This window comes from Leptonychotes weddellii, chromosome 12, assembly GCF_054177405.1.
Source record: "Leptonychotes weddellii isolate Sample4059 chromosome 12, ASM5417740v2, whole genome shotgun sequence".
NCBI lineage: Eukaryota > Metazoa > Chordata > Mammalia > Carnivora > Phocidae > Leptonychotes > Leptonychotes weddellii.
Genome location: NC_138380.1, coordinates 76,884,101 through 76,909,262, shown reverse-complemented (window position 1 = coordinate 76,909,262; position 25,162 = coordinate 76,884,101). Strand labels below are relative to the sequence as shown.

General features: G+C 37.8%; 2 protein-coding genes across 8 annotated transcripts in view; one reads left to right on the top strand and one right to left on the bottom strand.

Moving 5' to 3' along the window:
* Positions 1–12,302, bottom strand: part of FAM185A (family with sequence similarity 185 member A) — a 64,788-nt gene extending 52,486 nt beyond the window's left edge. For 4 of the 7 annotated variants that reach the window (XR_014139386.1, XM_081800653.1, XM_081800655.1 and 1 more), the window contains exons 1-3: positions 11,621–12,299; positions 9,087–9,196; positions 1,212–1,304 (exon numbers count right to left, since the gene is read on the bottom strand). Coding sequence is in view for 6 of the 7 variants with exons in the window: in XM_081800653.1 (XP_081656779.1) it covers positions 1,212–1,304; positions 9,087–9,196; positions 11,621–12,056 (639 nt within the window). In the remaining variant the exon portion in view is untranslated. Of the gene's footprint in view, positions 1–1,211; positions 1,305–9,086; positions 9,197–11,620 lie in introns of all 7 variants that reach the window. The other 3 variants (XM_081800656.1, XM_006731917.3, XM_081800654.1) reach the window with 3 other exon arrangements.
* A 173-nt stretch (positions 12,303–12,475) lies between these two features.
* CCDC146 (coiled-coil domain containing 146) overlaps positions 12,476–25,162 on the top strand; it is a 115,971-nt gene continuing 103,284 nt past the window's right edge. Inside the window, exon 1 of the mRNA XM_081800657.1 lies at positions 12,476–12,688. The gene's annotated coding sequence lies outside the window, so the exon portion shown is untranslated. The remainder of the gene's footprint in view (positions 12,689–25,162) is intronic.

The window sequence follows — 25,162 nt, the reverse complement described above, 5'->3', positions numbered from 1 at the left end:
CAATAATCTACCTACAAGGGCGCCTGTGTGGCTCAGTTGGTTGAGCGACTGCCTGCGGCTCAGGTCATGATCCTGGAGTCCCGCACGGGCTCCCTGCTCAGCGGGGAGTCTGCTTCTCCCTCTGACCCTCCCCCTTCTTGTGCTCTCTCTCTCTCATTCTCTCTCTCAAATAAATAATTAAAATCTTAAAAAATAGTAATAAGAATAATCTACCTACAAGATATAACTCATCCTCACCAATTACCTGAGAATAAAGCTCAGTAGAAAATCTAAATTTATAATGAAAGATTCTTGCAAATTGTGTAAGTGTAAAATAAAAGGTGAACTAGATCTTTCTCAAAGATTTAAAACATTATCCATAATGTTAAAAAAACTGTGACAATTTATACTTCAAAATTATAACTATATTCCTAATACTATGCTAAATCACAGAAAGCAACAAAAGTTAATTAAAAAATACAAACTATCTCGGGGCGCCTGGGTGGCTCAGTCATTAGGCGTCTGCCTTCGGCTCAGGTCATGATCCCAGGGTCCTGGGATGGAGCCCCACATCGGGCTCCCTGATCGGGGGGGAAGCCTGCTTCTCCCTCTCCCACTCCCCCTGCTTGTGTTCCCTCTCTCGCTGTCTCTCTCTGTGAAATAAATAAATAAAATCTTTTAAAAATAAAATAAAATAAATAAAAAATACAAACTATCTCATAGCAACCAAAATCTCTATGGATAATAAAAGCTTTTGGAGAGTAGCGATGCTATCTAATGGTGCCACCTTGTGGAAAATACTGAAGAAAGTTGAGTTCTGAAACTCAACCTTCAACTGTCCAAAGGAAAAGTAAACAGGTCTTGGAAAGATGCTCAAATAAATCTAACACATAAAAAAAATTTAATCCTAACCGTGGCAGTAATACTCAATGATCCGGTTTAATCCATGATCATAAACATCCCTTCTGAACTTGAATTAAATATTTAATATTTAAAGATGTTATCAATTCCAAATAAATCAATACCTGTCAAAAGTATTAAATCACAAAGTAAAATTTAAGTTGTGTAATACTTAATCACTTCAATTTCAAATTTGAATTTACTAATGAACTAAAGTGCCTTAAAAAGGTGAGAATGTTATGCTACAAATTTTATAGAACCTACCTACAAACTATGTGAGCCACCTTGAAGCAAAATTATAATTGCTAATAAAAAAAAAGTTTCAATCTTACACTTTTATCTGATGCATGAATATCTATATTTCCATAAACTGTTCCCAGACAGATCACTTTGCCTCCTTTTGTTTGAACATGTAATTTTTGACTCTGAAAGACAAATACAAAAATATAGAGAAAAAGAATAAATCTGATGTAGAGTAATAAAAAAAATTCCAACATTTTATAAATTTCTTTTTAAATAATAATAAAGCAGCAAAAGGAACCAGGAATAAAACAGAAATGCACTGTTTGGATAATAACATCAACTGGGAAAGAACATCAACTGCTGTTAAAGGGATTAAATAAGCCATCCGTACTCATTAGAGAAAAAGAGTAGCTTCACTGAAAAAGGGTCTGGGAATATAAGATCACTGTGACTGGCTAACTAAACATAAATGTTGAGGAAGATGATAATAATTACTATTACCGTTCATCGTTATTAATAATTATCATTATTAATAACAATAATAGTTACCATTACTTGACATTTTCTCTGTACCAAATACAGTGTTCGCTACTTTACATGACTTATTTAATCTTCACAACTCAGAAATAAGTGTTATATTTTTCCAATTTTTAGAGGAAGAAATTCAAGAATCAGAAAAGTAAAATAACTTTATCAGATGACAGAAAACAACGAAATATAAACTAACAGAATCAAGGTCTGTATGATTTCAAAATCCACATCTGTGGCTGGAGTCTTCTGAAGGATATATTCATACTTAAGGTACAGCCCACTGATTATATTAAACTTTCTAGCATATCACACCCCAGAAAATGGAACTTGGGTGAAAATGTCTCAAGCACAAATAAAACAGCAGTCACCGTTATCCTCCTCTGTCCAAAAAAAAAAGTGTGTGGAGTGGTGAGGGGTCCTGGGGGGGTGGGGGGAGAGAAAGATTTGATTTCACACTTGGCAACTGTGGAAAAACTACCATAGGTCTATAAAAAATCAGTTTTTTTCCCCAAAGTAATAGCAATATAGCTGGAACCATGAAGAGATGATATTTTCCAGCTTCTGTTACCTCTGAGGGGTTGCTAAGTTCTTGCCAACAGAATTTAAATGGAAATGCTCTGTGCAATTTCAAGGCTATTGCTTTTAAGAAGAGTTGGTGTGCCTTCTTTATGCTCTGCCCCTTCCACCAGATGAGTGCAGATTACAGTAAGATTTTAAGAGATGGCAAAGCCGGAAGATGGAAAGAACCTAGAATCACTAAATAGAAGAGCCACCCAGACACTTGAACAAAAGAGAGAAATAAACTATAGTTGTACATGAGCCATTAGATGTTTGATCTATTTTTTAGAGTAGCTTGCTTTACCTTAACCATTACATACATCTTCAGTTCTGCCATAATCATTAAAAAAAAAGGTAATTAGCAAAGGAAGAAAAATAGCAAAAGCACAGTCACCAACATCATGACCAGCAACAGCATAGAAGTGTCTAAATTGTAGGGAAAAATTAAATTCAAAACAACCATATATCTTCTGGTTGCTTTACTCAAGGGAAAAAATAGAAAAACCTTAGGCAAAAAAAGCCCAGGAAGGAATTGCAAAAAATTTAGTGAAAGGGACAAAATGAATCATTCTTAAAAAGTTTACCTGTATTACAGTGGTAGACTACTTTATGCCCACAGAGACATGAGTCTGAAGTCAAACTGCATTTTAAACATAGTATTTATCAAGCAATTGATAAACTTTTGAAAAGAGTACCTCCAAAACAAATGTTACTTTAAATCAAGCTTACATGAATTTCTAGAGAGTCTATGAAACTTAATTGAAAACAAAATTTCACATATGTGTGAATTTTTTTTCTAAGGAGACAATCATCATTTTCAAAGAGGGCTAAGGCTCAAAGATATCAAGAGTTACTATTATAACTTAAAACTAATCTAATTCCAAAAAATTAGATTATAAGGTTTTTAAAAAATATATAAAACAAAATAAATAAATCAGAACCAATACAGTATAAACTACTGTATTGCATTTTTTAAAAATGCAAATGTGTGGCCTTCCATGAGTTATGTATGTTGCCTAAAAAATTTCTTTACTTATTCTCTAAGAGTGCAGAATAAATGTAGTATTGCCATATATTTTGCTCAACAGTAAAGAAATGACATGGATAGAACTAGAGGGTATTATGTTAAGTGAAGTAAGTCAATCAGAGAAAGACAATTATCATATGATCTCACTGATACGGAATTTAAGAATCAAAACAGAGGATCAGAGGGGAAGAGAGAAAAAAACAAAACAAGACGAAACCAGAGAGGGAGACAAATCATAAGAGACTCCATCATGGGAAACAAACTGAGGGTAGCTGGAGGGGAGGTGGATGGGGGAATGGGGGGCGGGGTGGAGACATGAGATAACTGGGTGATGGACATTAAGGAGGGCATGTGATGTAATGAGCACTGGGTATTATATAAGACTGATGAATCAAAGACCTATACCTCTGAAACCAGTAATACGTTATATTAATTGAATTAAAATTTAAAAATTATCCATGAAAAGAATAAAATAAAAAGATATATATATTTTACATATGAACAAGTACATACATAAATGATTATAAAAATATGAACAGAGGCTGTGTTTCCAGATGGTCGCAGGTCACTCAAGCAACGCAGCCTTGTGGTTTTAGCACATGAGCTCTAGACAGACTTAGGTTCAAGTCTTGGCTCTGTCATTCATCAACTCTGTGACCTCAGCAAGAAACATCTCCTGGCCTCACCTTCCTCATCTGTCAAATAAGGAAGCACGTAGCTCCCAGGGCTGCTCTGCTGATTAAATGAGATGATATATGCAAAACTCTTAGCAAGGTCTCTGGTGTGTAGTAAATAAAGCCACTTATGAGTGTTTTTAAAAAAAAAAAGAAAGAAAGAAAGAAAAGAAAGGTGGAAAGAACATGAGCTTGGAAATTAAGAAAGACCCAAGTTCAAATCTCAGCTTAATTTATTAGCTATTTGAACCTAAATGAGCTCCTCAATCTCTCGGTGCCTGAGTTTCATCCTTGGTTAAGGGGAGATATTATAACTCAAAGATTAAATGAAGGCTTAGCCAAGTTTCCTGGTACAAAAAAGACCCAGTAAACAATAGCTATTATTATTGCTATAAACATTTTATCAAACAGATCAAATATATTTATGCCCTTAAAATGAGTGGAAAAGAAACTTATATTAATAGACAATCATTAATTCAAGATAATAATATTGTACATTTAAAAATTAAACAAGATCTTTCACCAAGTGCTCCTATTTATGAATTTAAGTCAGTTATATCCTAAGATCCTAAGAATAATTCTCTTGATCTGGTATACCATTAGGATCCATTGGACCCAATTTTAGCTCTTGAATTTTTTTTAAACTATTCTATTTGTAAGGACTGATATTTCATGATTTTTATTTTCTTAGAGGTCTTCCAAAGAACATATAGAAAATTTACTCACTTTTAAAAAATAGAATAAAACACATTCTATCTTAAAATTACTATATCCATCTACTGGACTCTTCTGTAAATCTAAAATACATTATTGGCTCTTAGTGTTCTTACTTTTCACATCTTATAATATTCTGCTATTTCATTATCCTAGGAATTATTTCATCATAATTCATCAGTTACTGTCAACCATGCTTAAAAAAAAATGGTAAGACAACAGAAGAATTGAAGAACTTGCCTAGAATGGTAGTTCTCAACTAAAGGTGATTTTGCCCCCCAGAGAACATTTGGCAATGTGAAGGTGTTTTTCATTGTCAGAACCAAGGAGTGTGCTACTTGAATTTAGTAGGTAGAGGCCACAGATGCTTCTAAACAGCCCGTGACAACAAAGAATTATCTGGTTGAAAATATCAATAGTACCAAAGTTGAGAAACCATTTTTTCTTTTATGCCCATAATGGCAGGAGGAAGAAAAATGACCAAAAAAGATCTCTCAGAATTATCACATGAATCAAAAGAAAAAAGCAAAGAGATGAACAGTAGGATAGTAGCTTCTGATTTTAAAAAATTTTTTTAATCTGCAGACTCTTTTGTGATTTTGAGTACATTTATATTTGAACAGTACCCATAGAACTATCAATTTTTTAATGGTAATATATTTTTTATTAAGTTTTTAATTTTAATTCCAGTATAGTTAACATATAGTGTATTAGTTTCAGGTGTATAGTGCAGTGAGTCAACAATTCTGTGCATTACTCAGTGCTCATTAGGGTAAATGTACTCTAATCCCCATCACCTATTCCACCCAACCCCCCACCCCACCTACCTCCCCACTGGTAACCATCAGTTTGTTCTCTTTAGTTAAGTGTCTGTTTCTTGATTTCTTTTTGTTTCCCTTTGCTCGTTTGTTTTGTTTCTTAAATTCCACATGAGTGAAATCATATGGTATCTGTCTTTCTCTGACTTATTTTGCTTAGAATACCCTCGAGTCTAGGTCCATCCATGTTATCACAAATGGCAGGATCTCATTCTTTTTTATGTCTGAGTAATATTCCAGTGTGTGTGTGTATACATACCACATCTTATTTATCCATGCATCTGTGGATGGACACTTGGGTTGCTTCCATATCTTGGCTATTGTAAATAATGCTGCAATAAACATAGTGGTCTATATATCTTTCTGAATTACTGTTTTTGCTTTCTTTGGGTAAATACCTAGTAAAGCAATTACTGGACCATTTGGTATTTCTATTCTTAATCTTCTGAGGAATGTCCATACTGTTTTTCACAGTGGTTACACCAATTTACATTCCCTAGTGCCCAAGGGTTTCCTATTTTCCATATCCTCACCAACACTTACTATTTCTTGTCTTTTTTTTTTTTTTAAAGATTTTATTTATTTATTTGAGAGACAGAGAATGAGAGAGAGCAAGCACATGAGAGGGGGGAGGGTCAGAGGGAGAAGCAGACTCCCTGCCCAGCAGGGAGCCCGATGTGGGACTCGATCCAGGGACTCCAGGATCATGACCTGAGTCGAAGGCAGTTGCTTAACCAACTGAGCCACCCAGGCGCCCTATTTCTTGTCTTTTTGATACTAGCCATTCTGACTAGTGTCCAGTGATATCTCATTATGGTTTTGATTTGCATTTCCCTGATAGTTAGTGATGTTGAGCATCTTTTCATGTATCTGTTGGCAGTGTGTTTTCTTTGGAAAAATGTCCTTTCGGGTCCTCTGTCCATTTTTCCATTGGATTTTTTGGTTTTTAGGTGTTGAGTTGTGTAAGTTCTTTATATATTTTGGATATTAACCCCTTAGCAAATGTATCATTCACAAATATCTTCTCCCATTCACTAGAACAGTACAAGGATGAGAAGCAACTTCCAGTCCTGGACAAAACCAAGTTCCTTGTACCTGATCATGTCAACATGAGTGAGCTCATTAAGATAATTAGAAGGTGCTTACATTTCAACACTAATCAAGCCTTCTTCCTGTTAGTGAACAGACAGCATGGAGAGTGTGTCCACGCCGATTTCTGAAGTGTATGAAAGTGAGAAGGATGAAAATGGATTCCTGTATATGGTATATGTCTCTCAGGAGACATCTGGAATGAAATTGTCTCTGTTAAGACTAGAAAAATGCATCTATTCTAAAATTTTTTTAAACTCTTACCAAGAAAGAAAAAAGGGATGTTACCAACTGAGATTGATCAGTTCATCCAATCAGAGACCATCACAACAGTAGTGTTCCTGCCTGAGTTTTAGAAAGTTGTTTTTGCACTGTAAGCAGGAAAACTGAGCTCCAAATGAGCACATTCAGCTTTATTTAACCTAGGCTGTTTTGTTTTCAAATTTAGAAGTTTAAAAATAATATACTTTGCATTCTAAAAAAAAGGTGTTTTATTCATGGTTTCCTTTGCTGTGCAAAACCTTTTTATTTTGTGTAGTCCCAATAGTTTTTTGTTTTTCTTTGTTTTGTTTTTGCTTTTGTCTCCCTTGTCTGAGGAGACTTATCCATAAATATGTTGCTAATGCTGATGTCCAAGAGATTACTTCCTATGTTTTCTTCTAGGAGTTTTATGGTTTCAGGTCTCACATTTAGGTCTTTAATCCATTTTGAGTTTATTTTTGTGTATGATGGAAGAAAGTACTCCAGTTTTATTCTTTTACAAGTAGCTGTCCAATTTTCCCAGCACCACTTATTGACAAAATTATCTTTTCTCCATTGTATATTCTTGCCTCCTTTGTCATAGATTAATTGACCATATAGATGTGGGTTTATTTCTGGGTTCTCTATCCTGTTCCATTGATCTATGTGTTTCTTTTTGTGCCAGTTTTGTGCCTGTTTTGATTATTATAGCTTTGCAGTATATCTTGAAATCTGGGATTGTGACACCTCTAGCTTTGTTCTTCTTTCTCAAAATTACTTTGGCTATTCAAGATCTTTTGTGGTTCCATACAAATTTTAGGATTATTTGTTCTGGTTCTGTGACAAATGCTATTGGCATTTTGAGAGGGATTGCACTGAATCTGTAGATTGCTTTGGGTAATAAGGATATTTTAACAATATTAATTATTCCAATCCCAAATATATCTTTCCATTTGTTTGTATCATCTAGCTTCTAATTTTGATTATGAAACTAAAAATATAAGATACTGAGTTTTCAGAAGACAATATTCTAGATGAATTTTCTGAAGGTCAAGCATAGATGAGTGAACAATATATTTCTAAAGGCAAAAAGGAACTATGAATATTCTTATCCAGTTAGTCATTCAACATGAAGACTTCATTGTGTATCTTTTACAACAAGAACCTGAACCATCGTATTTTTCTAAAAGGGCATATAATAGTATTCTTTAATCTTTTGTGATATTTGTGCAATTACATTTATTTGAAATGGTTCACATGTGAACAGATACTAAAGACAGGGTGCAAATAAAAGTGACTGAAACAAATGACATAAAAAATTTTTAAATGCATCAATCATTCTAATTAGTGCTTATGATAAAAATGAAAATGTTTTAAAATTATGAAGCATAGGTGACTGACTTCTCTTCAACAAAGTTATATGCCATCAAAGTTCATAAGCTTTGTGTTTTGAATATGCAAATATAAGAAAGGTTTTGAATATGCAACTGTAAGAAGTACCAACAGTAATGACAAACCAGCTGCTATCAGAGATGTATCTGAAATCATTTAGAGCTGAGATCAATCTAATTTTAAGAAAATTGAATATAAAAGTGTTATTACAAAACAAGACGAATCATTTGTTGTTTAGCACAAATACCTACTTAATCCTTAAGTAATGAGCTACCTAGTATGTTAAAAATGTGACGAATATTTTAAGCATATTTGTAGTGCTTAAAGACTTTTCCTTACTCTAATAAATGGAAGAAAGCCATTTGTTAAACCTAAAATTTCTTTGGAGTACCTGGGTGGCTTAGTCGGTTAAGCGTCTGTTTTCAGCCCAGGTCATGATCCCGGGGTCCTGGGATCAAGCCCCGAATCAAATCGGACTCCTCAGCAGGGAGCCTGCTTCTCCCTCTCCCTCTGCCTCCTTCTCCCTCTGCCTCCCCCTCCCGCTGCCTGCTGCTCTGCCTCCTTGTGCGCTGTCAAATAAATAAATAAAATCTTAAAAAAAAAAAAAACCACTAAAATTTAACTTAAGATCTTAGAATACTAAGAATGTATTATTAGTTTCACTGTACACTTTGAAATGAAATCTTAAGGAAAAATAAAAATGAGGAAAACCTTCAAAGTTGCTACAAACCTCTATACTTTCAAAACGGAACTGATTTCAAGACAAAATTTTTGCCAGAAATGTCTGAGAGATGAATAAATAATACTCAATATTCTCAACACGTGATACTCAGAATAATAGTGTTAGTTTGACACTGCAGCTCAAAGTTTACAGTTTTTTAAAACAACAAGATTTAAACACAATTAGGAAAATGTTTATACCTTAACAGACTGTAAGATGACAGTCCCCTGCTCAGTTTCAATTTTACAATTATCACACTCAATATTTTGGATTTTTACACAGCCAGAACCTGATGACTTGATATTCAAATCTAGAAATGAAAAAAGAAAAAGCAAATTAGTACTATGGCTAATGAGCTCCAAAGCATTTTAGTACCCCCCAGAAATCCAGCTCCTCAGTTACATTCATAATATTACTGAACTCCGGAGAGAGCATAGTTGTCAGCATCTAAGGGGTCTCCACCACAGCAACAGGACAAATGTAGTGCCCTCTTCTGCTAGCTTTTAGAAATAAAGCAGTTATTTCTATTGACCTATATCATCTAAAGAGGGAAAGTAATATAGGAGAAAAGTAAAAGAGGGCAGACACTCCAAGTAATACACATTCCTGGTAAAGATCATAGAAGCCTCTTCCCCACTGAGAAAATAAACACAAACACACACACACACCCCACACACCACACCACACACCACACCACACACACACACACACACACAGGTTCAAGTAAGACTACAGGAAGTTAAAAAGTCATTATGGTAAACTGAATAAGCCAGTTAGCCTCTTCTCCCTTATATTCACGAAGATTTAAAGGTTTCCAAACCTCGTATAAATTAAAAGCATATTGTAGGAGTAGTAGATCTGTGTTTGTTGACCCCACACAAACTACTGGGCCTTAACACAACAATTTAATAGTTATGGCATAAAAATAAATTTCTACAGTTTTGTATATGGCAGTCTCTGCAAAGGTTTTAAAAACAGCAATACTTTGGTCATAATAATCTAAAATATATAAACCAATAATTTTATCCCAGAATTACATGGATGCAAATGTAATTAATCAATTTTTACCCAAGTTGAGTAGTGTTACAACATAGCCTTGATCTAAGGCAGCACTGATAGACATGTAGAGAAGGAAATATATTATAAATATCCTCTACCCCCACTAGACAGGTAGAAAAGCCCAGCACTGAGTGGCAGTAATGCTACTCTTACCCACTCACAGAACTGGAGGAACAAGTAGATATGAAGAAAACTGAATTATGTTGATTTGAGGAGCTCATGGAATAGACACCTAGAAATGGTAAATTGGAAACGGGATTCTGGCTCTAAGAAGAGGAATCTACAAATGAGGTTTGAGATCACCAGCACAGATAGTTCCATTTTCATCTGTGTTACCATAGAATTTTGCTTACTCTATTTCAATACTCAGTCCATTTTTTTATTATGATAATATATTGGCAAATCTTCCTCCCCACCCCAGACTGTTACATTTTGAGGTCAGGGTCTCTTATTCATCTAGGCTGGTTTAAAGAATTTGAGAAGCAGTAAACCATAGTGGCTGAGCAGACTCGTCAGTTCAAATTTCAGCTCCACCGCTTTATATCTGAGAGAGAATAGGCATATTTTTTGATCTACTCCCCATCAGAATGTAAGTTTCATGAAGGCATGGATTTGTTCACCCACAATAAATACTTATTTCATGAAACTTGCTGTATCTCAATTTCCTTATGTGAAACAGCGCCAATAACAATATCTACTTGATGGTAGATTGTAAGGATTCAAAAAGATTATCTTATAAGTATTAGCTGCTGGGACGCCTAGGTGGCTCACTGGTTTAAGCCAGCTCAGACCATCAGGCTCCTAGCATCCAGCCCCGCATAGGGCTCCTTGCTCTCCCTCTGCCTGCCGCTTCCCCTGCTTGTGTTCTGTCTCTCTGACAAATAAATAAAACCTTTAGAAAAAAAAAAGAAAAGAAGTGTTAGCTGCTATGACGATCATCATTAGTATCATCCTTCAGTCCCAGGAAGGAGAGCCTGGGGAGACTTTCCTGGGGAGACTGCTGTGTACACACTGGCTTGCATTTGATAATTATTATGGAACCCAAATACCTAGAACACTGCAGGCGTTGTCAACTGGTCCCCCGGGGCAGTTTTACTATGTGTTTGTGTTTTTTCAAAGACTGCTACTCACGGAAAATTTACAAGGGAGATATATAAGTAAGAAGCCGGGTGCCTATCTGAAACCGAACACTTGGTCCAGGTTAGATATGGTACATCCTACAGACAGAGCTGTTTTGGAACAGACCCCAAGCTGTGTATAGGCAAGGGGAAATGTGAATAGACTGCCATACCACTGAATGAATTATCAAGAAGCTTCAACCCTGAAAAACAAACCACTTTTCTATTGACAAAGTGCAGTGACAGAAAAATAGGAACTACGTGCCAAAGGAGAACATAAGGGTTCCACAAATAATAGTTGACTTAGATTATTCCAAATGATGTTCCACTGGATTTATAAAATTTCTATCATTGGGAACCTGATGTCTAACTTTCATTAGGAAGCTCAAAGTAGAACAGAAAAAAAAAAAAAAAAAGAGGCAGGTTCCGAGGCGGGGAGCAACTAAATTAGGTTAGAAAGTCAGATCCAAAGGGACCAATTAAAAGTGCACATCAGCTTAATCTCAGAAGTTCTCTGGCTGTGCCCTGTGACCCAAACCCATTTTCACTTCACTTGCCAAACTTCAGGGGCGCGTTCACCTCCACGGATGCCTGGGGGTCGATGGTGTCAGACACGATGGCTACCTCCTTCAGCGCCTCGTCGTACTTCACCTGCAGGCCCGCCAGGTCCCGCGCCCCGCCCTCCGCTGCTCTCACCGCGACCAGCACGCGGTCGCCATCTCGGTAGGTGAGGGGGTCCAGGGGCCTTACGGCCAAATGACACGGAAGCCGCGCCCGCAGCCGACCGAAGGGGCTCACCAGCAGCGCCCACTCCTTCAGAGTCTGGTGCGCGAGGCCTGGCGGAGAGACCGCGGGCTCGGATCCCGGCTGGCGCTCGCCCCCACCAGAGCGGTACCGCCGGGCCGGGCCAGCCCGACACGCCCAGGGCCGGGCAGCTCGGAGCTGGCTGAGGCGGAGGCAGCCGAACCCCCAGCCCGAGCGGGGGGCGAACATGGCGCGCCCCTCTCGCGCTCCCACAAGTCACCTCAGCCGTAGGCCAGTCTCGCCACGGCCAGTCTATTTGACCACCGCACAGGCTCAAGTCAAAGGGGAGACGTTTGCAAAGATTTGCTGAACCCAAACTGCTCACTTTCTTCGGCAATTTAAGCCTCAGCCGCACACGCCTCCGCGGCAAGTTGGAATTTCACAGCTGTAAGTACCCACTCCGACCTGGACTCCTCGTCCGTGCCCGCCCCCTTTCGCAAAGGCGCATGGGATAGGTAGTTCTAACGGGGACGAGAGGTCGTGGGGCTCCGGGAAGTTTGGAAACTACATATCCCAAGAGGCAATGCGCAGGGTAGAAAGGGTAGTAAGAACAGGTGTTACCCGAACTCAGAAGACGCGCGCTCGTTGCCTGAAGCCCATTAGCCATTGGAGGAATTGGGGAGGGGGGGTGGAACCTACTTGGGAATCCAACTGGCCAATGGAGAGCGCGGAAGGAGCAAGGTGGGCAGGACTGCGTGGTTTCCTTGGATACTGAGGACGCGACTTCTTTGGAGCAGGTGGAGCTTTGGAGTGAGACCCTGGAGGTCCTAATCTACCGAGAAAAATACGAACCTAAATAAGGATCAGGACCAAGTTAAGGGGTAAGAAACTGGGCTTTTAAAAAGGTGAGAACTAGGGGTGCCTGGGTGGCTCAGTAGGTTAAGCGTATGCCTTCGACTTAGGTCATGATCCCAGGGTCCTGGAATCGAGTCCTACCTCGGGCTCCCTGCTCAGAGGGGAATCTGCTTCTCCTTCTGCTCCTTCTCCGGCTTCTGCTCTCTCTCTCTAAATAAATAAATAAAATCTTTTTAAAAAGATTTTATTTATTTACTCATGAGAGACAGACAGAGAGAGAGAGAGAGAGAGAGAAGCAGGCTCCCAAGGAGCAGGGAGCCCGATGCGGGACTCGGTCCCAGGACCCTGGGATCATGACCTGAGCCGAAGGCAGACGCTTAACCATCTGAGCCACCCAGGCGCCCTAAATAAAATCTTTATTTAAAAAAAGGTGAGAACTAGATGCAAACTAGAGTTTGTGGTTAGATCCAAACTAAAGTGGGTGGTTAGATACAAACTTCATTAAACTAGTGCAGGTACCCTGGTATGGAAAATCCCTCAGCAAGAAAATAAAGAGCCAGATTGGGTGGGTGGGGGGGTTTAATTCTTTTTAAAAAGATTTTATTTATTTGTTTGAGAGAGAGGGAGGGAGCACAAGCAGGGGGAGCAGCAGGCAGAGGGAGAAGGAGAAGCAGACTCCCTTCTGAGCAGAGATTCCCTAAGTGGGGCTCGATTGAGCACTCTGGGATCATTACCTGAGCCCAAGGCAGACGCTTAACCAACTAAGCCACCCAGGCTGGTGTTTTTTGGTGGAACTCCCTCTTTGATACCAGGTATAGGAATAGCATTAGAGTCCTGCCTCACTCCTGATCCTAAGTGATCTTAAGCCAGTCATTGAACGACTAAGGGTTTTAATTGCTTTCCCTTAAAATGAGGTCAATAATACTTTCCTTGTTTTGCCTTAAAGAGTTTGCAAGGATCAAATGAGGTAATGGATGTGAACATGATGCAGAGGCTACAAAATTGTAGTGTAAATTACTGTATTTTTATTTTAGGGATAGCACTGATTCTTAGTAACCAAGAAATATCTGAGAAATCAGGACTTGTGTTGACAGTAGCATTGACCTCTTTGACTACAAATGATCCCCAGTTTTAGGGCTAAAATAAGGAAAAAAGAGTCAACACAGTGCAATGAGAAGAGCATGAGACTGATTATTTTCCTGGCTCTTTGGGTCACCTGAATCTGTTTCTTCAGCTTTAAGATGAAGAAGGATTGCACTAACTGACTCTTTAAGATCTTTTTTACCTTTTATTATTCTGCAGGCAATTTAAAAATTATTTCCTGCTTCCCTGTATATCTCTCCCTTTCTGTGCCCCTTCCTCTTCCTACCCATTACTCCCTAAGTTCTTTAGTAGAGACTGCAAACAATGGCATTAAATAAAATGCAAGTGCTGAAACTGAGTGTCTTAAAAAACTGAAGCCCTTGTTGGTGTGCCCAGGGGGGCGTTCAGTCGGTTGAGTGTCTGATGGTTTTGCTTAGGTCATGATCTCCTGGGCCTTGGGATCCAGCCCGCCTTGGGCTCCCCGATCAGCAGGGAGTTCTGCTTAAAGATTCTCTCCCTCTGCTCCTCCCCCTGCTCTCTCTCTCTCTCATACAAATATATAAATCTTGGGGAAAAAAACTGAAGCCTTTGGCAAAAGTGCAATAACTGGAATTACTGGGAGGTATAGTGATAGAGAGATGGACTAAAATCCTAATGAACTGGGCTAAAGTCCTCGTGGGCCCAAGCCACAGGGTTCTCCCCTAGCCATTATCTTTTTTAAAATTCAGTGTTTTCATAAGTTATCCTTTCCTCTTTTCTGTCCTCCTAGTTCTTTCTCTGTCCTTATTCTCCCTCCTAGTGAAGGCTCATGGTAAGTGCTAGCTTTTAGGTTCACCAAATTCCCACTGAACATTAGCTCTGTCCTTGACTTTGTGTTTCATTTGGTCATAATTATTCAGACTGATCTTCAAAGTGTCTTTTTAATGAAAACCCACAAGGATAATGTTGAAAAAATCTGAAAAAGACATTGGTTTATGCAAGTTGAGAATGCACTCACATTTGTTGTACACATGCCAAATATTTTTAGATTAAATAGGAATACCTAGCAGATTATTTTGTTTCTGTGGTAATATTTCCTTTTTTGAGACAAACCAAGTTCATGGAATTGGCAAGTGAACCATAATTATCTCTGTGGCAAAATCATTGTTTGATTATTTTCAAACAAAACTAAAAAAAATTGACTAAAATACTACTTTTCTGATTACATGAATTTGAAAATGGAGGAAATGATTGATATAAGATTAATATAGGATATTAAAAAGTTATTGATACTTTAAAAATACTCTTTTATTGATACATGACTTATGTATCAAATCTATCCACATGTCAATGATGACTAATAAAAATACTGCCTCCCATCTGTATGACATTAGTTTTCAAAGCATGTTCACATGTGTCATCTTACAGTATCCTCATAAAACACTCAATTTAGCAGAGCAAGTATTGTCCTCCCATTATAGATGAGGAAACAAATTCAGAAAGATTAAAATTAAACAATTAGAGGGTCTGGCCCTCTTCCCACTCTACTAAAAGGTCCTCTATCCTCCTGATACCTTTGAAGAAAAATAATTATTCATCAAATGAATGGAGAATCATATACAACTTTTCCCCCTTAGAGTTTACTTGTAAGGTATTTTTACATCTTCAGTTGAAAAAAAACGACAACATTCCTATGGTCATGAACATATACTGCTAGTGGGAGTGTAAGTTATTACAAACTTTCCAGAGTTCATTTCAGCAGTATGCATACAGCACTTTAAAAATATGTGTATCCATGACTTGGAAATTGTATTTTTGGGGATTTAATGTAAGCATAAATTAGGGACATTCAAAAAAACTTCAAGGAATTTTGTTTTATAGAGTTACTTATGATACTAAAGTAATGAAGCAACTTAAATGTTCAAAAGAGTAGGATGTTACATAAATCAGTATACATCTGGAATATTATGCAGCAATTCAAAAATTATATTTTGAAGACTATTCAGTGATGTGGGAGCACTTCCATAATATAATTGTAAAGGAAAATCGTCCAATTCTCCTTCTGTGTGTTTTTCCTTTACTCTCACACTATTACCACACTCACAACACTTCTTCTGACACTTCTGGCTACCACATGTCTGGGGGTTTTCCCCACAACAAGCAATTTTCCAAGACACCAGCAGGGTGTTCTACAGTTTAACTCAATTCTGACACTACATACCTGCAAATAGTGTCAGATCCCACAGGTTAACAGCTCAGCTCCACAAGACTTCTCCCACCCACTTGAGATGCCAATTACAAGTAATAGGTCCCTAGGTTACCCACAACTTCTTTCTGGTTTGGCTACAAATCAGAGGTTCCCACAACCCCCTTCACAGTTTTGATGAACATGCCAAAGTGGTTCTCAGAACTCAGGGAAACATGTTTACCAGTTTATTAAAAGATAAGTTGAAGGATACAGATGAATAGCCAAATGAAGAGAGATACAGGGTGAGGTCTGGGAGAGTCCTGAGAACAGGAGTCTCCCTGGAGTTGGGGTGTGTCTCCCTCCTTGTGTGGATTTATTTGCCTACGTGGAAGCTCTGCAAACCCCATACTATTGGGATTTTTATGGAGGCTTCATCATGTAGGCATGATGGGTCATTAATTCCATTTTCAGCCCTTCTTTCTTCTTAGGACAATGGGGGCAGGGTTGAAAATTCCAACCTTCTTATCATGGTTTGTACTCTCCAGTGACCAGCCCTCATCCAGGAACCATCTAAGAGCCCGCCCAAAGTCACCTCATTAGAACAAAAGACATTCCTATCACACCCAGAAATCACAAGTGTTTCAGGAGCCCTGTGCCAGTAGCCAAGGAGAGATCAATATTTTTTTTTCTCTATTATCTCACAGTAATATTAAGTGAAAAGAGTAGAATGCCAAATTGTATGTTTAGTATGATCCCAATTCTATAATAATAGTAATAACAATAATAATTTTAAAATAAAATTGTATTTAAGATTTTATTTATTTATTTGAGAGAGAGAGAGCACAAGCTGGGGGGAAAGGGTAGAGGGGGAACGGGCTGAGCAGGGAGCCCGATGCAGGACTTGATTCCAGGACCCTGGGATCATGACCTGAGCTGAAGGCAGACGCTTAACCAACTGAGCCACCCAGGGCGCCCTAAAATTGTATTTTAAAGTATATTCCATAGAAACAATTCCTACTTGGTAACAATGGTTATCTCCAAGTAGTGAGATAATGAATTATTTCATTTTTTGTGTGTTTTCAATAATAAACACATATTTATAATTTAAAAGTTTTAAAAGCACTTCTTAAAATATACTGTTTCCTAAAACTAACTCAAATAATGAAACAGGTGGAGGATTTCTTACTATCTAAATGTAAATACCCATGAAGATTTTACTTTATTTAATAATTGATATTCAATAAATGGACAGCAGAGGGCATGAGAGAGTTTTCAGCAAAATGTAACAAACAGAATTCTGAAATTCAACTTAGGTGAGGGAAGCCCAAGGAATTTGCCAACTTTCTCAATTATAAACTTTTACAATAAATATATCTTATGACTTTTATTCTTGTTATGAAATCTTAATAAACTCAATAATCTAATAACTGGCAGTACTAAGTAGTATTTAATGAATATGTAGGTAGCCTCCTTTGAAATCATCGACATGTGGACAGATTTGATTATTTGTTTCCATGCCCATGAGGTACAGGAAAGTATTTGTGACTTAATGCAGTCAAATTTCCCCATTCTAAGCACTTTGAGAAGTTGCCTATGTTACACATATTCTCGAGTACTTTGTATGTTAAAGCAATATGTATTTGAGTGTTTAGATACACAGAGCAACCAGAGTTTATTCATGATAGAAAAATTTTATTTTTTTTTTATTTTTTATTTTTTTTAAGATTTTATTTATTTATTTGAGAGAGAGAGAATGAGAGAGATCACATGAGAGTAGGGAGGGTCAGAGGGAAAAGTAGACTCCCCACCAAGCAGGGAGCCCGATGTGGGACTCGATCCTGGGACTCCAGGATCATGACCTGAGCTGAAGGCAGTCGCTTAACCAACTGAGCCACCCAGGTGCCCCATGATAGAAAAATTTTAAAAGCTAACTTTAGACAAGCGTTCTTATATATGCTAATGCTTAATTCCATTTCTACAAGGTAGCAATTGTGTTTCAACCATTCACACAGTAGTAGCATTGAATGGAAATTCCATTTACATTTATATAATTTGAGGCTATGCTGTTAGTTATGTATAGGTTCAAGATTAATATTGCTTCCTGATAAATTTCCTTTTTGTCGTTAAATAATGACCCTCTTTATCTCTAGTATTGCTTTCTGACTTGATATATATTTTTATATAATAATATTTTCATCCTTTTACTTCAAGCCTGTGACATATTTGGGACTTGTGTCTTATAAACAGAATACAGTAGGATACTTTATTTATTTATTTTTTAAAGGATCACTTTTTTTTTTTAAGATTTTATTTATTTGATAGAGACACAGCGAGAGAGGGAACACAAGCAGGGGGAGTGGGAGAGGGAGAAGCAGACTCCCCGCTGAGCAGGGAGCCCAATGCGGGGCTCGATCCCAGAACCCTGGGATCATGACCTGAGCCAAAGGCAGACACTTAATGACTGAGCCACCCAGGTGTCTGAGAATACAGCAGGATACTTTAAAACCAATTTGAGACCTGTGTCAACAGGTAAATTAATCCACTTACATTTTTTGTAATTACTTTTACATTTATATGTATTCTATTTTGTGTTTTCTATTAATCTTGCCTTTTTGCTTTTTTGGGGAGGGGTTCTCTTTTTTCTCCATTAATTTAGTCTATATGTTTTTCTTTATTCACCTCTTCCTCAATATAATTTGGAAGGCTATTTCTTTTCTTCTAATCATTATCCTTGAATTTTTGGCATACTCACTTGACTTAGCCGAAGCCTAATCAATCAGTATCTTCCTCCTCCTCTTGAACAATGAAATTCTTTAACATCAGTCTTCTCCCTTCAGTCTTCCATGTCATTTATGGAAGACTGAAGGTCTTATGGTCTTGTATATTTTAGTTCCACCTTGTTTTGAAGCCACACAAGTAGTTGTTATTATTATTATTATTATTTTATTTTATTTTTTTAGAGAGAGAGAGTGTGAGTGGGGGACAGGGGCAGAGGGAGAGAGAGAATCATAAGCAGGCTCCATGCTCAGCACAGAGCCTGGCATGGGGCTTGATCTCATAACCCTGAGATCATGACCTGAGCCAAAATCAAGAGTCAGTCACTTAACCATCTAAGCCATGCTTGTGCCCCTATTATTGTTTTTTATATTTTGTGCTCATTTAGATTTAGCAAATTTACCAACTTATTTGCTCACCTCTTTCCTTCTAGATTTGGTTTTGTTTTTACTGAAGTATATCTTTATATATATTCAATGAGTCTCTGAGTTATTTCTTCAGACTTTGTCTGTAAATGTCTTTATTTTGCCCTTACTCTTTTTTAAAAATTTTTTTATTGTATTATGTTAATCACCATACATTACATCATTAGTTTTTGATGTAGTGTTCCATGATTCATTGTTTGCATATAACACCCAGTGCTCCATTCAGTACATGCCCTCTTTAATACCCATCACCAGGCTCACTCATCCCCCCATTCCCCTCCCCTCTAGAACCCTCAGTTTGTTTCTCAGAGTCCATAGTCTCTCATGGTTCGTCTCCCCCTTCAATTTTTCCCCCTTCATTTCTCCCTTCCTACTATCTTTTTTTTTTCTTTAACATATAATGTATTCTTTGTTTCAGAGGTACACGTCTGTATTTTGTCCTTACCCTTAAATAACTAGTTGACAGTTACTGTCTCTCAGTACTTTAAAGGAGTACAGTTTTTGCTAATGAGAAGTCTAAGTCTTCTATCTGTCTAATTTAGTGCCTTTGTAGAGAAACTGCCTTTTCTTTCTGGTTGTTTTTAGAATTTTTTTTTCTTTGTTTTGATAGTCTACAGTTTTCACACTTGGTGTAAGGTTAGTTCTTTTTGTTTGCTTTGCTTTGTTTTAAAGTTATGAGGTATAATTTACACCCAAATTCACCCTTTTTGGGTGGACAGTTCTATGAATTTTGGCAAATGTATACAGTGATGTAGCCATCATGACAATCAAGATGTAGAACTTTTCCATCATTGACAAAAGTTCCCTCATACCATTTTGTAGTCACTCCTTCTCCCCCAGCACCCAGCCCCTGGCAAATAATTGATCTGTTATCTGTCCCAACACTTTTGCCTTTCCAGGAACTCCTGTAAATGGAATCATATAGTACATAGCCTTTTGACTTAATATAATGTATTTGAGATTCACCCACATTGTTGTATGTGTCAGTAGTTTATTTGTTTTTATTTCTGAGTTGCATTCCATTGTATGAATGTACCACAATCTGTTTTTACATCCTTACGTTGATATTTGGGTTGTTTCCAGTTTGGGGTGAATATTAATAAAACCAATATAAACATTTGTGTACAGTTTTTTAATAGATATATATCCTCATTTTCCTTGAATAAATACATATGAATGAATGGCTGGGTCATTTGGCAAATGTATGTTTAACTTTATAAGATATAAGCAAACTGTTTTCCAAAGGAGTTATATACAATTTTTGCATTCTCACTAGCAATATGTGAGAATTCCAGTTACTCCACATCCTCACCAACACTTGGTATTGTCACTTTTTTTTTTTTTAGATTTTATTTATTTATTTGACAGAGAGAGACATAGCGAGAGAAGGAACACAAGCAGGGGGAGTGGGAGAGGGAGAAGCAGGCTTCCCGTGAAGCAGGGAGCCTGATGCAGGGCTCGATCCCAGGACCCTGGGATCATGACCTGAGCCGAAGGCAGACACTTAACCAACTGAGCCACCCATGCGTCCCTTTTGCCCATTTTTTAAATTGGTCTCTTTGATTTCCTATTATTAAGCTATGAGATTTCTTTATGTATTCTCAATACCAGTCTTGTGGCAGATACATTGTTTGCATGTATTTTCTTCCCATCTGTGACTTTTGTTTTCAGTTTTCCAATACTGTCTTCCAAAGAGCAGATCTTGTAGATTTTGAAAAAGTCCAGTTTATCTATTTTTCTTCTTTTATGATTTGTGGTTTTGTGTCCAATCTAAAACAAAACAAAACAAAAACAAAAACAAAAAAACTTTCTCCAAACCAAGGTTGTGAATATTTTCTCCTATGTTTTCTTCTGAACATCTTTTACTTTTAGATTTTACATTCAGGTATATCCCTCATTTCAAGTTACTTTTTGTAAATGATGCAAGGTATGGTTTGAGGTGCATTCTTTTACATAAAGATGTCCAGTTGTCCAGCATCATTTGTTGAAAAACATGATCATCTCAATAGATTAAAAAAAAGTAGCAAAATTCAATACCCATTCCTATTATAAATTCTCCATAAACTTGGAATAGAAGGAAACTTCCTCCACCTGGTACAGGCATCTATGGAAACTACACTTGATACCATACTTAACTATAAAAGACTGAATGCTTTCCCTATTAAGATGTGGAACAACGTGAGAATGTTCACTCTCACTACTTTTGTTCTGCATTGTACTGGAGGTCCTACATAGTGTAACAAGACGATAAAAAGAAATAAGAGGAATTTACATTGGAAAGAAAGAAGTAAAATTGTGTTCATTTGTAGACAGCATAATCATGTAAATAGAAAATTCTAAGGAATATTGTACAAAGCTACTGAAGTAATAAAAATGTTCCACAAGGTTACAGGATACAAGGTCAATGACAAAAAACAATTTTATTTCTAAGGACTAATAATGGCATTCGGAAATTGAAATTTAAAAATAATATCATTTACAAAACCATATTCAAGGAAAATAAGACTCAGCATTAAGTGGCGTATCACCCCACACTAATGTATTGATTCACTGCTCAGGCAAAATTGCAACAGGCTTTTTTAAAAATAGAAATTGACAAGTTGCTTCTAAAATATATATGGAAATAAAAGTACATAGTTGAGCCAAAACAATTTTGAGAAAAGAACTAAGTGTGAGGGTTTATACTACCTCATTTTAAGACTTAACTGCAGGGCTACAATAATCAATATAATGTTGTATTGGTATAAGAATAGACATAAATCAATGGAACAGAATAGAGAACACAGAAATAGACAAATCTGGCTAATTGATTTTTAAAAAAGGTGCCATGATAATTCAATGGGAAGAGGATATTTTTCCTAACAAATCATGCTGAACAACTAGATATCCATATGCCCCTCCCCCCCAAAGAATATCAACCCTTACTTCACACCATACACAAAAACTTGAAAACGATAAAAGATGCAAGTAGGAAAGCTAAAATTCTCAAAGTTCTAGAAGAAAATATAGGGGAAAATCTTGTGACCTTGAATTTGGCAAAGATTTCTTAAGATACAGAACGTGAACCATAAAAGAAAAAAATGATACATCGGATTTCCTCAAAATTAAAAAATTTCGCTCTTCAAAAAGACAATGCTAACAAAATGAAGAGATTGGGAGAGACTGAGAGAAAATATCTACAAAACATATTAATAAAGGGCTTGTATCCTGAAGATACAAAGAATGCTTACAACATTAATAGGGAACAAAAGAACCTGATTTTTTACTGGGCAAAAACATAGTAAATAGACACTTCATCTAAGAAGATATATGCAAATGGCATTTAAGCCCATAAAAAGATGTTCCACATCAGTAAGTCATTATGGAAATGCAAATTAAAACCACATATTAAAAATTAAAATTAGATGCCACTACACAGCTAGCAGAATGGCTAAAACTAAAAATACTGACAGTATCAAGTGTATAAGGACATGGATCAGTGGGAAACTTGGTGTCCACTTGTTCCTGGTGTGAGTACAAAATGGTACAGCCACTTTGGAAAACAATTTGACAGTTTTGTATAGAATTAAACATATACTTACCATATGACCCAGTAATTCCATTCCTAGATATTTACCCACAAAAAATGAAAACATACATTCATACATACTTACATTCAAATGTTTATAGCAACTTTATTCATAATAGCCAAACACGAGTAACAAGTCAAATGTCTATCAGCTGGTGAATCGGCAAATAAATTGTGGTGTATTTGTACAGTGTGATACCACTCGGCAGTAAAAGGAATGAAATATTGATGTCCACAGCAATGTAGATGAACCTCAAAAACCTTATGCTAAATTATAGAAGCCAGAAAAATCTATGATTCTATTTACCTAAAATACTGGAAAAGGCAAAACTAGATGTTACAAGGTGCCTGGGATGGCAGGCATGGGGATAGGAGGGGGCACAGATTGTAAAGGCACACAAAGGAAACTTCTGGAGCAATGGTGTCATGGGCACGCTAGGAAGGCGCACACACGAGCTGTGTCTTTCCACAATGTCAGCTATATTCAATCATCAAGCAAAGTTAAATCACAATTATAAAGCAGGCTCAAGATTCCAAACTCAATGACATTTCCCCACGTGATTAAACTTGGGTCCTTAACACGGCACACACAGCAGGACAGAAGACATGCCACACAACAAACAAGATAACAGAAGAGGGCCGGAAGTGAACAAACCAAGCACGATGTCAGTCTGGGGGGTGCAGCTGAGCTGAGGCCTCCGTCTGTTCCGGGTCAGCTCTTGGCACTCACTGCTTCTGATGTTCCAGCAGGGAAGGGTCTCGGTTCTGTTTGGAGATCCGTCCGCGGCAATTGCCTTTTTTAAGCGGTCAGATGTAGAGGGGTCCTGTCTGCAGAGTCTGACAGTTTGCTGCCAAAATCCTTCCCTGTTAAAGGGATTTCATCAGTTTTGGGTCTCTGCACACCTCCTCCGGCTCTGCGTGTTATCAGTTCTGGGGTGTCGTCAGCGATATCTCCTAGTTGTAGTACCTTAACTGCTTGCGTCATTGCCTGACCCAGTCTCCTGCTTGACAGGAGAGACTGCATTTTGCTCTCTACAAATGGGAATGTTTGTGGCAGTAACTACCCAACTGTCAATATTTGTAAAAACTCATCAAACTGTACTCTTAAAATTGTGAGGTTTATTGCACATAAATCGTATCTCCATAAAGCTGACTAAAAGAACCCCACTTAATTCATTTTTTTCTCTCTTCCTCTTAGGTGTGAGACCCAAGTTCAGTGTTATTAGGTAGCATTATGGCTTCAGGATGGTTGTCTGGTCAGTGGTTTGTGTCTGACCATGCTGACTCCTCTTGAGATGTGCATCCACCTGGGTCTCACACTTGGGTCTCCTTGCTAGCATCTCCTGAGAATTCTGCATCCCCATCTGGTTCTCGGTTGTATGGGCCACAAAGCTTTCTGAAGCCGTGTCTTTCATCACAATGTCAAGGGCGCATGGGAGGGTAGCGCCCTCAGCCAGCCCTCAGTATCTCTCCCATGCCACTTTGTGTACTGTCTTGGGCATTCTCTGCCTACTGCTTCAGCACATGCAGGGGTAGGATCAGTGATGGTGGGGAGGCTTGCCACTTCCCTCACCTCTCACCTGTGAGAAGGGGCACATTATCTCTCCGATGTTCTTGAATGTCCGAGTTCCACTATTTCGTTTCCTGAGTCTTGTCCTGGGCAGACAGGATGCCTCAGGGGCCCATGCCAACTCTCCTGGCTCCCCAGCTCAGAGAGGGTTTTTTTTTTTTTTTTTGGTTGTTGTTTATTTTTATTTTTAACTTCCTCTTCCGATGTAAAGTAGGAAAAATTGGCTTGGTAAATATTCTTCTAACCCTATAATGGATGTAAGAACCTTTGCTTTTAGAGGAAGGAAAGAAATTGAGTAAGGGATGCTGCCCAAGGGAAGGAAGACTGAAGTGGAGATCTGCTTAGGGTCAGGGGAAGCCTGAGAACAGGAAGTACTTTGGCAATGAAAAGAGGAGGCTATGAAATTTCTAGACATGGGAGAGGGAACTCTGCCTACTTATTGTCTAAAGCTGGCCCTGCCCTAAGAGTTGACACATATTCTTTCAAGGACCCAAATACTTTGCAAATACAAATATTCCGCAGTACCCAATATCCTACATAGTCTTTCTTTCCCTAGATGAAAACATCTCATAGTGGGATTAGACGGTTAGGCTTACCAGGACTCTCACACCAGATCCTAAGGATGTATTCTGGGACAAATTCATGCTAGAGGAGACCCAACCTGTAGTTTCCTAAACCATTTGATCCAGTCCCAGGCTGACCTCTGTTTATTTGATCCCTGTCAAAATCATTTAAGGCGTATTTCACATGAAAACAAAAAAAACCAGACAGTGGTGGGAAGGAGCTAACATTTATTGAGGACTACATGCTGGGTCTGGGCTGAGATTTTGTTCCATTTAATCTTCCCAACAACCCTTAAGTCATCTTGCAGTTGAGGAAATCTCCACTTAGAGGTTGCATATCTTGCCCAAG